General features: G+C 39.4%; 1 protein-coding gene and 1 pseudogene across 1 annotated transcript; both read left to right on the forward strand.

The window, feature by feature from the left end:
- LOC116858249 (olfactory receptor 6C74-like) lies at positions 1-943 on the forward strand. Its single transcript, XM_032842936.1, is given in 2 exon segments — positions 1-846; positions 849-943. Coding segments are annotated over 2 exon segments (930 nt in total). The 5' UTR covers positions 1-11.
- A 9,661-nt stretch (positions 944-10,604) lies between these two features.
- Positions 10,605-11,564, forward strand: LOC116858252 (annotated as a pseudogene).
- The last annotated feature ends 2,869 nt before the right edge of the window (positions 11,565-14,433 follow it).

Below are 14,433 nucleotides of genomic sequence, written 5' to 3' on the forward strand. Positions count from 1 at the left end.
TGCTCACAGAAATGGAGAATAGAACATCTGTCCAAGAATTCACCTTGGAGGGGTTCCCTACCATCCAACACCTGGGAAATGTCCTCTTCCTGGTGCACTTGCTGGCATACCTGGCATCCACTGCAGGCAATGCTATCATAGTCACCATCACCTGTGCCGACTCCTGGCTCCACACATCTATGTACTTGTTCCTCAGCATTTTCTCCTTTGTGGAGTGTGGTGTCGTAAGTGCTGTTATTCCTAAGTTGCTGGTCATCTTTCTCTTAGGCAGGCAAACCATTTCCTTTCCTGCCTGTTTCATACAAGCTTTTGTCTTTTTATTTCTGGGAGCAGCAGCATTCTTCCTCATAGCAGTGATGTCTCTGGATCGGTATGTGGCCATTTGCAAGCCTCTGCATTACCCGACCATCATAAACCCAAAGACTTGCTTCCTCCTGGTCACTGCCTGCTTCGCTTTGGCCTTCCCTCTCATCACTGGTCTGCTAGGAAAAGTCTCCCTGTTATCTTTCTGCGGACCCCATGTCATCCCCCACTTTTTCTGTGAACTTGGCCCCTTGATTCATCTCTCCTGTTCTGACACCAGGTTTATTGAAATGTTGGCCTTAATTCTTGCTTTGTTTATCATTTTCACATCCATTATCATAACTATCATTGCATACAGCAACATAGTAGTCACAATAATGCAACTTCCCTCAGCCAAGGAGAAAAAGAAAGCTTTCTCCACTTGCTCCTCTTACCTCAGAGTCCTCTCTCTGATGTACGGCAGCTGTGTGTTCATATATGTGAAACCAAAGCAAACGAACAGGCTGGACTCCAACAGGGAGGCTGCCATTGTGAACATGGTGGTGACCCACTGCTCAACCCTGTCATCTACACTCTGTGGAACAAGCTGGTCCACCGGGCTCTGAGGGAAACAATTTGCCGAATGAAAATATCAAGATAAAAAAAAAATCACATGGCCTTAGAGTGGAAGGCCTAGAGAACACTGTGTCCTCATTCTGGCCAACATAGCAGTCCACAGAGTTCTGGTGCTTGTCTCTGACCACCATACATGACCTCTGCACATCCCTAGCAAAACGGAAATCTACTTTTCAAGGCTACATTTTACCTTGATGTGCATAACTATCTTCTTCCAAATTTTCCACATTTGAATGACAATTGATTTTTTGGGTCTTCCCTCTGATATCTATCATGTGCTTGAAGTTTCCTAAATTTAATAATTTACACACTTTTTATTCCACTTCTCTTCAGCAATAAACATGGCTCAGCAGAATTAATGATGACTTACCAAAAGGCATTTAGATAATTCAAATGATAGATGAAGGTATAATATGTTATTGTTCAGAAGGAAAGGATGGAAATAGTACCAATTCTTGGGTCTACATTCCCTCCAAGACTAGTGCAAGGAAATAATGGTCATAGTACCCTTCACAATGGAATATATATACTTTGCATTAGGTGTGCTCTTATATGCTGTTCTTGGTGCTTAGTATAGCTACATATGTATTCATCAATCTCATGCTAGAGAGAAAGAGAATTATTCTCAGGCTTAGACCATTTTCTAAGGAGAAAGAATAATCCCAGCAACCTAAGGCTGACCAGATCCTCTTTCTTAAGTTATTTATTCTAGCCCCAGCCTCTCAGATGTGCATAACATATTTATGTTAAAAGCTGTGACCACAGAATGCTTGTATATATCAGTAGAAGAGAAGGGTGGACTTATTTCATATTTCTATAAATTCTTCCAAAGATTCAAGTTGGTAGAATTTATTTGCTTCTCTAATTCATTATTAATGAAAAAAAATTAAACATTTTCCTGGTGGACTAGTGCTATCAATTACAAGGTTATCTTTTCATTGATAATCTACTTTAAAACCAACATTTCCATGTTCTCATTCTTTAAACTTTGTATAATTTTCACACCTATTTTTTAGCTAGGATGTGTCTATTTTTTCTTCTGAAGAAATATTTCTAAAACAATTAAGATGATTTTTTATTTTCTTTCTCTTTAGCCCAAACCCAGAGACTAGATTATCTCAAATACATTGTATGGAACATGTTATACACCATGATTAGATACTGTTTGCACTTGATGTCCTTATTTCAAAGTTCAGACTTCATCTGATTGAAAATGAAGTAGAATTGAGCATCCCCTAAAAGTCAAAGATAGTTCTCTGTATAGCTTGTATATAAAAGAGCTTGGAAAAGCCAAGCCCAGAGTAGGAAACTGGCTACAGACACTGTTACAGGAATTGGAAGAAACTGAATGAGACCTAGGGAAGTGGCAGTGGGAATGGAATACAAAGGGATCAGAGTAGACCCTGAATCATTTGCACTGGACAAGACTGCTGTTGCCTTCAACTAAATGATCAACTTCCAAGAACACACAAGTCACCTTCCCCATAAAATATGGAGATTGAGCCAGATAATCTCTAGGGTCCACTTGAAAACATTCATGGACATAACAACAAGATGCTGTAAGAACATAGAAATGTTCCATCCTGAGTTGTTCTAAAGAAGAGTGTTGTGAAGTAATGTAGGAATAAATCAAAAAATTGTGGCCAAACTACTGAAAAGAGTGTGAACCTCCTCATCATTTCAGTCAGGACTGGATAATAACTTTATACTTAATCTAATTAATGCATTTATAGTACCTTGAGGTAGACTATGATTGAAGAGTGAATTTGATAAACACAAAGATGAAGACCAAAAATCCAAAACTGAGTCTCTAAATCCAGGCTAATGGTTACCATCCATAGATGGTACCCAATGAAAGACAAACCCTAATGTAGAGATTAATGCACTAGATTCTGATGCTCTAAAATGTTTCATTGAGATAAATCTCCTAAGCTAATTCTATGTTGAAGATACTCCAATCATACTTTTTAAACTATTTCATTGGTACATGGTTGATATACAAATGGCTAACAGACACATGAAAAAATGTTCATTATTAGCAATCAGGGAGATTCAAATCAAAACCACATTGAGATACCACCTTATACCAGTCAGAATGGCCAAAATTAACAAGACAGTAAACAACAGGTGTTGGAGAGGATGTGGAGAAAGGGGAACGCTCTTACACTGTTGGTGGGAATGCAAGTTGGTGCAGCCACTTTGGAAAAGAGTGTGGAGATTCCTTAAGAAATTAAAAATAGAGCTACCCTATGACCCTGCAATGGCATTACTGGATATTTGCCCCAAAGATACAGATGTAGTGAAAAGAAGGGCCATCTCTACCCCCGTGTTCATAGCAGCAATGGCCACAGTCACCAAACAGTAGAAAGAACCAAGATGCCCTTCAACAGACGAATGGATAAAGAATATATGGCCCATATATACAATGGATTATTATGCATCCATCAGAAAGGATGAATACTCAACTTTTATATCAACATGGACAGGACTAGAGGAGATTATGCTGAGTGAAAAACCATTAAGTTTTAAGTAAAACACCATTAAATTTTAATAAAGAACAGGAAAACAAAAGAAAAAAAGCTTTAAAACAACATTTTATAAAACTGTATAAATTCAGCAATAGCTGAAAAAAAGAGATCATCAGGACTGTTGGCAGATGAGTTATGGAGAAGTTTCAGAAAGTAAAATACAGACAGAAAAGAAGGTAGAAAATTTGTGGGGAAAATAATTTGGTCCAGAATGTCAAAGTTCTGTTTATTGGGTATTTGGAAAAGAGAACAGAGAAAAAAAGGGGGAATAAATTATTAAATACACAAAGAAAGTGAATCTTGCCAATTTCAGAGATAAAGAGAAAATCCTGAAACCAGCTTGAGACAAGAGGTTCTTAACCTAGAGATGTAGAAACATTAGGCAGCCATCAGACCTATTCATAGAGACTTTGCAGGCCAGAAATGGCTGGCATAATATATTCAGGGCACTAAGTGAGAAAAACATGAAGCCAAGAGTACTCTCTCCAGCAAGGCTGTCATTCAGAATTGAAGGACAGATAAAGAGCTTCCAGGACAAACAGAAACTAAAAGAATTTGTGATCTCTAATTAAAGAGGATCCTGTAAGCAAAGAGAGAGCCCAAAAGTAACACGGACCAGAAAGAAGCAACAACAATCTACAGAAACAAGGACATTACAGGTAATACAATGCACTAAATTCTTATCTTTCAATAGTTACTCTAAGTATAAATGGCCTAACTGCTCCAATAAAAAACCACAGGGTACCAGATTGGATAAAAAGCAAGATCCAGGAGACAAGATGGTGGAGAAGTAGGAGGTGCTATTTCAACCGGTCCCCTAAAGTGAGCTGATTATCTACCAAAGAACTCTGATCACCCATGAAATCAGCCTGAGATTAGAATTATACATTCTGAATCTCTAAGCAATCATATGACAAAAAACAAAACAAAACAAAAACAAAAAACAGAAGTTTTCCAAATTGGCATGGAAGAAGTCAAACTTTGACTATTCGCATATGACTTGATACCCTATACAGAAAACAGGAAAGGCTCCACCAAAAAATTGCTAGAACTGATACACAAATTCATAGTCACAGGATACAAAATTAATGTACAGAAATCCGTTGCATCTCTATATACCAATAATGAAGCAGCAGAAAGAGAAATTAAGGAATCAATCTATTTGCAACTGCACCAAAAAACAACAGCATGCCTAGGAGTAAACCTAACTACAGAGGTTAAAAACCTATACTCTTAAAACTATAAAATACTGATGAAAAAATTTAGGATGACATAATCAAATGAAAAGACGTTCCATGCTCTAGGATTGGAAGAACAAATATTGTTAAAATGTCTATATTACCCAAAGCAATCTACACATTTAATACAATCCCTACCAAAACACCAACAGTATTTTTCAAAGAGTTAGAAGAACAAACTATCCTAAAATATGTATGGAACCACAAAAGGTCCCAAATAGCCAAAATAGCCATGAAAAAGAAAAGCAAAGCTGGAGGCATCACAGTTCCAGACTTCAAGTTATATTACAAAGCTATAGTGATCAAAGCAGTATGGTAATGACACAAAAACAAATACATAGATGAATGGAATAGAATAGAAAACCCAGAAGTGAACCCACAACTATATGGTCATATATACGATAATGGGATAGTATGCAAAATATAGAAAACATAAAACTCAACACTCAAAAAATGAAAAATCCAATTAAAGAATGGGCAGAAGACATGAATAGCCATTTCTCCAAAGAAGACACACAGATAACCAAGAGACACAAGAAAAGATGTTCAACATTCCTCATCATCAAATAAAAATCAAAACTACAATGGCATATCCCCTCATGCCAGTCAAAATAGCTACAATCAACAACACAGGAAACAACAGGTGTTGGTGAGGAAGTTCAGAGGAAAGGGAACCTTCTTACACTGTTTCAGGGAATGCAAACTGGTTCAGCCACTCGGGAAAACAGTATGGAATTTCCTCAAAAAGCGAAAAATAGACTACTCTATTATCCAGCAATTGCACTAAGTATCTACAAAAATAATACAAAACTACTCATTCAAATGGTACATGCAGTATTATCTACAATATCCAAATTATGGAAAGAATTCAACTGTCCATCAATGGGTCAATATATAAGATGTGATATATATCATATCTTATATATTTATATTACATATAATATATATAAAACATATGTGTGTGTGTATATATATGCATATATATATATATATATATATATACACAGAAAAGGTTTTTTTTTTCAATGCAAGAATAAAAAAAGATACAAAGACACCCAAAAAAATAAATTACCCTATGCCTTCAGCTTCTCCTCCTCGTCCCAAGTTGGAAGTTACTAACACTACCATGCTTTTCCTCACATGGACAGATGAGTATTGGTGTGACATTAATGAACTTCTAGATCAGAATTGATGTGTTCTGGATCTCAGTTGCCATTGTTGCCTTACTTTAATGGAAATTCCATGAGGGACAGTAGTTCTCAAAGTATTATTAGTTACCCAACAACTCCAACCAATGCCTGGGTGCTTCTTTCCATCCCCCAATTCCTCTTCAAATTAGCATCCCCCACACCCGCTCCCACAATATCACAGATGATATTTAGGATACGTGTGATCTCTGAAAGGATTTACCTTTCCTCAGGCCTTAACTTAGCCTTCTTCCTTAGGGATACAATATTAGAAATTGGAGCCATTCTAGGAATAGACCATATTAACCAGATACACTATAAGCCAAAATATTCCTACTATCTACATCCTGGGTAGCCTGATTTTTCAAGAGTGGCCAAGGGACAGAATGGCAAACATAACAATATTTTGCAAAGGAGAATCCTCAAGCTGATATTTGCTTTATCCCTTCACCGGTTGATAACCAGAAATACAACCTTAAGAACTATTCCTTCACTTACTCTAACTGGATAAATACTCAAAGCACAAGAAATGCTGAAAAATAGCCGAGAGAAAGGTTATCATTTAAAACCTAAAAAAATGTTGGGTGTTGGACAGCCATGAAGACACTCCTCAGAAAAGAGAAACTAGACTAAAGACAATTTGAAATATTTCTTGGTACCAGTTCACCACCTCTTTTGCTAGATGCAATGTAGAGTTAGTTCAGCCCATTTCTTTGACTGTCCACTTTGTAAACCTTTCCATCAAACTACATACCAGGCTCTCTCCTTCTGCCTTCTCACCATCATGTTGGCAATGGGACTTGCTCAGGTGTGATAGGTATTTCTGCACCATGAAGCTGGCACTGAATGAAATTAAAATCCCATATAAATAAAACTTTACCTTAGCATTAAAATATATAGTCTCACTTTGCCCTAGCTTCTGTAACTGTTTTCCCATTATTCTTTATTTTCCTTCACTTTCAAATGAGAAAAAAACCATGGGGTCCAACTTTAGACTGGAGGGAAAGTAGAAGTGTGTAGATGGACAGATGCTATAAAAATGATTTTGTCTGTTTGTGGGAAGGTGAGACTCACATGAATATTCATGAAAGTTGCTACAATAGTTGCCTTGACCTTGTAAGACCAATTATGACGAGGGCAGATTCAGGCAGAACAAGTTCCCAAAAAGCTACCATATGCCCCAGGGTTGCCAGCAAATACACTTTGTGAGTTTAGTCCCCTTATCTGGCTTGGTATGGGAAACCAGAGGCCACTGAAAAATGGGTCACTATTGCAACTGTCTAGCTGAGATACCCAGGAGAAGAAGCATATATCCAATCCAGAAGCTGATATGGTTATACCTTCTCCACTCTCAGGCTTACATCTCTTTCAGTTCTGCATCTAGAAAGAATCTGGGGATCCACATCCCGGGTACTTTTTTTAAAAGATTTATTTATTTATTTGAGAGAGAGAGAAAAAGCACACCACTAGGGAGAGGGGCAGAGGAAGAGAATCTTCAGACTCCCTACTGAGCGTGGAGCTAGATGCAGGGCTTGAATCCTCTACCCATGAGATTATGACCTGAGCCAAAACTAAGAGTTAGACACTTAACTGATATCTCCACCACATCCCAGATATGTTTAAAAAGAGAGGGCCTGCCAGATTAGAGATGTTACAGGAACCACCCAAAATACCTTTTTTCTTCTCTGAAGAGGAAAAAATGTGTGCTTTCATTTTTCAAGGATATAGGGAGCACAATGAAAGTATCCTTCAAATGAGAATATGCAATGAAAAGAATCGTAACACTGGTAGAAGCATGAAGAATGACTAAGAAAGGTGGCGTTCCCCAGTATATTTCCAAAGCCTCATAAAAGGCAGGGTGTGATCCCACTGTTTCTCACCATAAAGTCTGTTCTTTGAACACCTATGCTCTGGCTTCAGGGCATACATCACAGTAGAAAACTGTAGTCTGGAATTCTACCACAAAGTAGTAGCAATATTCACCTTGGGATTTTAAAAACCCTTGGGAAATTGTCATATAATTTCCTTCAAAAGTCTTGGCAGAGAACAGTGCAGATTCTGGGAGTCAGCATCACCAACAACGATAGGAAGATAAATATAAGCGTTGCCCCAGTAATTCTTGTTCTCAACATTGACTAATTAATTAGGTGTCCCCAGGCACCAGCCATGCCTTTACTTTCTGCCCCTGTCTCTTCAGCATCTAATAAGGTTTGAGGGCCTGCACTCTCTGCTCACTGGCTGGGTCCATCCTTCTTGGTGACCAAGCAATGCTGTGGCAAAAATATCACAGGCTTCAAGCTTTCCTGTCAGCACCTCAGTGTCGACACAGTAAAGCAAGGATGCTTCTCCACATGGAAAGGTGAGGATATGATGGAGGAGCATAGTGTAAGAGAAGGTCTTGGAGCAGGTGCACCCATAGCATGGAGTACTGCCACAGAAGGATGCTTGTCTCAGCAGCACCCAGGGCGAAACTTAGAAGGTGCTGCTCTCAGTAGCTGCTATAGGAGATGACAACATAGAAAGTGACAGCAAAGTTGCATGGTAAGTGGGCTTCTACCCACTGGGGGAGGCAGAGCCAGACCTTTCGTCAGAACCATAAGTAGTCTGAGAGTCCAGCTCTAGCCCAGAATTGAGGGCAGTGAAATGTTGTTTAGTCTGTCTGCTCCTTTGTGAAGTTTCAGGGGTCCAGGCTACCATGTAGACTTGTCTGTGAAATGTTCTGGGCTATGGACACACGGCTTTGTCATTCAGAACACCTGCAGCATGGGATGCATATTCACCCCACTCTGGGACAACAGACTGTGACAACTGAGTTTCCTTCTCCTCTCCTTTCCCCTCAGCCCACAGCAAACTCTTGATTTCTTGGAAATAATAGCTGCAAGAGGAGGTAGCCCTGCCCTCTCGTGAGGTGACCTCTGTTTATGCCTGGTCTCAGGGACCCTGGTGACTTACTGAATTTACTGGGGTCAACAGAAACAGAAGGAGAGGCTCCTTCAGGCTGTGTCACTGCGGTGAGCAGTTCGATTTCATGATCTGACCTTCAGAGGACTTTGCCCACAGTGCATTAGTGAGAGGGACACTTTCACACTGCCGACCTTTAGCCTATATTGATATGCTAGAGTCAAACACCATCCTGAGACAAATTACTGATTGAGAGGACTGAGGAAGGAAGAATGTTCACTGAGCTTGGATGTAAGAGTGAGTGCATGAGTGTCAGGGTGACCAGCATACCTCCCTGAACTTCTGTCACTCCCACCTCCATCACAGGACAGCAGGAACCCTTGGGGCAGGGGTGAGTGAAACCTAAATTTACAATTTACCTCACGTTGTTGAGCAAACCCCTAATTTCTCTGGGCTCCAGTCTCTTCTGTAAAATGCTTCTGCTAAAAGAGATCTTCTCTAAGCACCATGATATTTCATAGGTCAATAACACATCAGAGATACTACCTAAGGATAGATACAATTAAGATTAATAAAGCTAATCTTTCACTTAAGGTTGAGAGAACATCAACAATAGATTTGTTCCTGTTTTAAAACATTCTGTCACTGCATTTGGAAATAGCAGATACTCCAGATTCTGGCATTCTGGCAAAAGTCCCAACTATGTGACCTAAGCTGTCTGGAACTCTCTAAGCCTTAGTTTCTGCTTCTGTAGAAGAAGGGGTTCATGGTTATTGTGAAGAGTAATAGAAATAATAGTTTCTGTGACCAGTATAGAAAATATAAATCTCGAACATATGATGAGGATGATGATGATGATGATGATGAAAACATGGACCACAAAATGTGTTGCATATTTTTAAACATTCAAGGGCAATATCACTAATATTATTATTATGTTTACTTACAAATTAATAATATTTAAAAAATGTTGGGCACCTGGGTGGCTCAGATGGTTAAGTGTCTACATTCAGCTCAGGTCATGATCCCAGGATCCTGGAATGGTGTCCTCCATTGGGTTCCATGCTCAGCCGGGCGTCTGCTTATCCCTTTGACCCTCCCTGCTCTTGTGTTTTCTCTCTCTCACTCTCTCTCTTAAATAAATAAATAAATAAATAAATTTTTAATAGAAAATAATAAAACGGATAACTACCATGCATTATAACTATGACAATGTCAATAACTCTGCCTATTGATGCTCTATTACACTATGTTAATGATCATAATATTACACTTAGAATTTGAGGAACAAAGAAACATTGGCATCATATAACAAGTGAGTTATGTGGTTTATCTTACTTCTCACAAGAACATGAATGGAAAGATCCTATCATCTACATTCTACAGAGAGTGAAAGCGAAGTTCACAAAGGCTAACTACCTTTCTAAAAATGACCCATCTCGGGGCACCTGGGTGGGTCAGTGGGTTAAAGCCTCTGCCTTCGGCTCAGGTCATGGTCTCAGGGTCCTGGGATCGAGCCCCGCATCTGGCTCTCTGCTCGGCGGGGAGCCTGCTTCCCCCTCTCTCTGCCTCTCTCTTTGCCTACTTGTGATCACTGTCAAATAAATAAAATTAAATCTTTAAAAAAATATAACCCATCTCTCAGGGGTTAGAACTCAGTATTGAACCAATACTGAGCTCAGGTCCTACTGATTCAAGAATCCACTGGCTAAACCAATTAGCTATTGGCCTAGTCACCTTCGAGGACAAATAAATAAATCCTGCTCCTCTGAGAACTTTGTGCTTGTTGATGTCTTTATTGTAGGTTAGACCAGCATTGATGATTCTGGAAAGAGATGTCCATGGAAATGGGGAATGGGACAACTGTCCAAGAATTCACCTTGGAGGGGTTTCCTACCACCCAGCACCTGGGAAAGGTCCTCTTCTTGGTGCACCTGCTGGCATACCTGGCCTCCATTGCAGGCAATTCGGTCATAGTCACCATCACCTGTGCTGACTCCAGGCTCCACACCCTATGTACTTGTTCCTCAGCATTTTCTCCTTCTTTGAGTGTTGTTTCATAAGTGCTGTTATTCCTAAATTGCTTGTCATCTTTCTCTCAGGCAAGCAAACGATTTCCTTTCCTGCCTGTTTCATACAAGCCTTTGTCTTTTTATTTCTGGGAGCAGCAGGATTCCTCCTCATAGCAGTGATGTCTCTGGATCGGTATGGAGGCCATTTGCAAGCCTCTGCATTACCCGACCATCATGAACCTGAAGACTTGCTTCCTCCTGGTCACTGCCTGCTTCGCTTTGGCCTTTCCTCTCATCACTGGTCTGCTAGTAAAAGTCTCCCAGTTATCCTTCTGTGGCCCCCATGTCATCCCCCACTTTTTCTGTGACATTGGCTCCCTGATTCATCTCTCCTGTTCTGACACCAGGTCTGTTGAAATGTTGGCCTTTGTTCTCACTTCCTTTATCTTGTTGACATCCCTTATCATAACCATCATTGCCTACAGCAACATAGTAGTCACAATCCTGTGACTCCCATCAGCCAAGGAGAAACAGAAAGCTTTCTCCACCTGCTCTTCTCACCTCATGGTTCTCTCTCTGATGTACGGCAGCTGTGTGTTCGTATATGTGAAACCAAAGCAAATGAACAGGCTGGACTCCAACAGGGAGGCTGCCCTTGTGAACACGGTGGTGACCCCACTGCTGAACCCTGTCATCTACACTCTGCGGAACAAGCAGGTCCACCGGGCTCTGAGGGAGACGATGCGCAGAAAGAAAGAATTAAGATTAAAAATCACATGACCTTGGTGTGGAAGTCTTCAGAAAAACTTGTTTTCATTCTGGACAATGTAGCAGGCCAAAGAGTTAATCAGTGTCTCTGAGAGTCACACTTGATCAACACATTTTAGCAAAATGGACATCTGTTTCTCAAGGTCTCATTTTAGCTTGGTCTGCATAATTATCTTCTCCATAAATTTTCCATCTTTGGATGACAATGATTCATTGCAAAATCCTTTACTGAATTGTTATTCTTCCCTCTGATTAAACCATGTACACTTAATTTCCAAAATTTAGTTATTTATACACTTTTTATTTTACTTCTTTCAAATCAATGACATGGCTGAACAGAATTAATGATTTGACAAAAAGCATGTAGATAATTAAATAATAGAAGGTTGTATATTATGCTGTGATTCAGAAGGAAATCATGGAAATAGTACCAGTGCATTGGTCCACATTCCCTCCATGCCTGAACCAGGGAAATAATGGTTATAGTACCCTTCACATTGGAATATATATTGTTTGCATCAGGTGTGCTCTTAAATGTTGTTTTTGTGGGGCACCTTGGTGGCTCAGTGGGTTAAAGCCTCTGCCTTCGGCTCAGGTCCGATCCCAGGATCCTGGGATCGAGCCCTGTGTTGGGCTCTCTGCTTAGCAGGGAGCCTGCTTCCCTTCCTCTCTCTGCCTGCCTCTCTGCCTACTTGTGATTTCTGTCTGTCAAGTAAATAAATAAAATTTAAAAAAAATTTTTAAATGTTGTTTTTGGGCCTACCTTAGCTACATATATATGCATTGATCCCATTCTAGAGAGAAATAGAATTGTTCACAGGCCCAGACCATTCTCTAAGGAGAGGGAAAAACCACCGCAGTCCATGGTAGAACAAATCTCCTATTTCCTATGTTATTTATTCTAGCTTCAGCATAATGCACACTTATGATTAGTTCTTATCCCAAGCTCTTACCACAGAAGGGTTCTGTATACCAGTTGAAGGGTGTACTTATTTAATTTTGCTATAAATTCTGCCAAGGTTTCAAGTAGGTGGAATTTAAGTTATTTGCTTCTCTATTTCATATTGTTAGGGGAAAAAAGTTTCCTGGTTGCCTTGTATTGTCAACTGTAAGGTTATCTTCTGATTGACAATGTATTCTAAAACCAACATTTCCATGATCTGAATCCTTAAACCTTTGTACTTTTTACACTATTTTTTTCCAGCTAGGATTTGTCTATTTATTCATCAGAAGGAACATATCTAAAAAGGCTGAGACAATTTATTTTGTTTGTCTTTAACCCAAACCCAGAGGTTAGATTATTTCAAATACATTTTGAGAAACATGTTCTATGCCACGATTAGATCCAATTTGCCCCCCCAAATCACAGATTATTCACTATACACATTGTATTAAAAGGAATTTGCAAAGCTATGATCAGAGTAGGAAAGTGGGTACGGGCTCTGTTACAGGAATTAGAAGAAAGAGAATGATGTCTTAGGGAAGAGGAAGTGGAATGGAATGCAAAGAGACCAGAGTAGACTCTGAATCATTTGCACTGGACAAACCTAGTGTTGCCTTCAACTAACTGATCAATTTCCGAAAACACAAAAGTCACCTTTTCCATAAAATATGGAGATTGAGCCAGATGACCTCTAGGGTTCCCTTGAAAATACTCATGGACATAGTAGCAAGATGCTGCAGGAACATGGAAATAATGTTCTGCCCTGAAAGTTGAACAACTGAAGAGTGTATGGAAGTGGTTGAGGTTCAGTAATGTAGGAATAAATCAAGGAATTGTGGTCAAACTACTGAAAAGAGTGTGAGCCTCCCCAACATTTTAGTCATGATTGGATAATAATTATTTTACTTAAACTAATTAAAGGCACTTTATAATACCTTGAGATAGAATATGGTTGAAGAGTGAGCCTAACAAACACAAAAATGAAGACTAGAAATCTGAAACTGAGTCTATAATCCAAGGCTGATGGTTACCAGCCATAGATGGTACCAAGATAAGGACAAACCCTAATGTAGAGATTAATGTGCTATATTCTGGTGCCATAAAACATTTTATTTTATTTTATTTTATTTTCTCAAAATTTTTATTTATTTATTTGACAGAGAGAGAGAGAGAGATCACAAGTATGCAGAGGCAGGCAGAGAGAGAAGGGGGAGCAGGATCCCCACCGAGCAGAGAGCCCGATGTGGGGCTCGATCCCAGGACACTGAGACCATGACCTTAGCCAAAGCAGAGGTTTAACCCACTGAGCCACCAGGCACCCCCCAAATTAGCCAATTTTAATTTTTTTTTCTATGGGAAAAGAAACTTGAAGTTTGTTTTTTTTTTAAGATTTTATTCACTTATTTGACAGAGAGAGAGAGAATGGGAAAGAGAGAGAGAAAGAGAGCAGAAACGGAGGGAGAGGGAGAAGCAGGCTCTCTGCTGAGCAGGAAGCAGCCTAATGTGGGGCTTGATCCCAGGACCCTGGGATCATGACCTGAGCCAAAGACACACACTTAAACTATTGGGCCATCCAGGTGCCCCCATAAAACGTTTTATTGAGACAAATCCCCTAAGCTAATTCTATGTTGAAGATACTTCCAATCATAAGTTTTAAACCACTTCATTGGCATGTGATTCATATATAAAAGCTGTAGATATTTACTGTATACAAGTTGATATGTTTTGAGATAAGTATACACCTTGAAACCATCATCACTATCAATGCCAGGAACCTATCTATCACCTCCAAAAATTTCTTCCTGACCGCTTGGTTGTTAACATTTTTTCCTTATATTCCAGGTAAAAGCATAAGATCTAGCCTCCTAGCAAATTTTTAAGTACACAATAAAGTATTGTTGACCATAAGCCCTACGTTATACAGATCTCCAGAACTTA

The sequence above is a fragment of the Lontra canadensis genome, unplaced genomic scaffold (assembly GCF_010015895.1).
Source record: "Lontra canadensis isolate GAN:19392208 unplaced genomic scaffold, GSC_riverotter_1.0 scaffold3, whole genome shotgun sequence".
NCBI lineage: Eukaryota > Metazoa > Chordata > Mammalia > Carnivora > Mustelidae > Lontra > Lontra canadensis.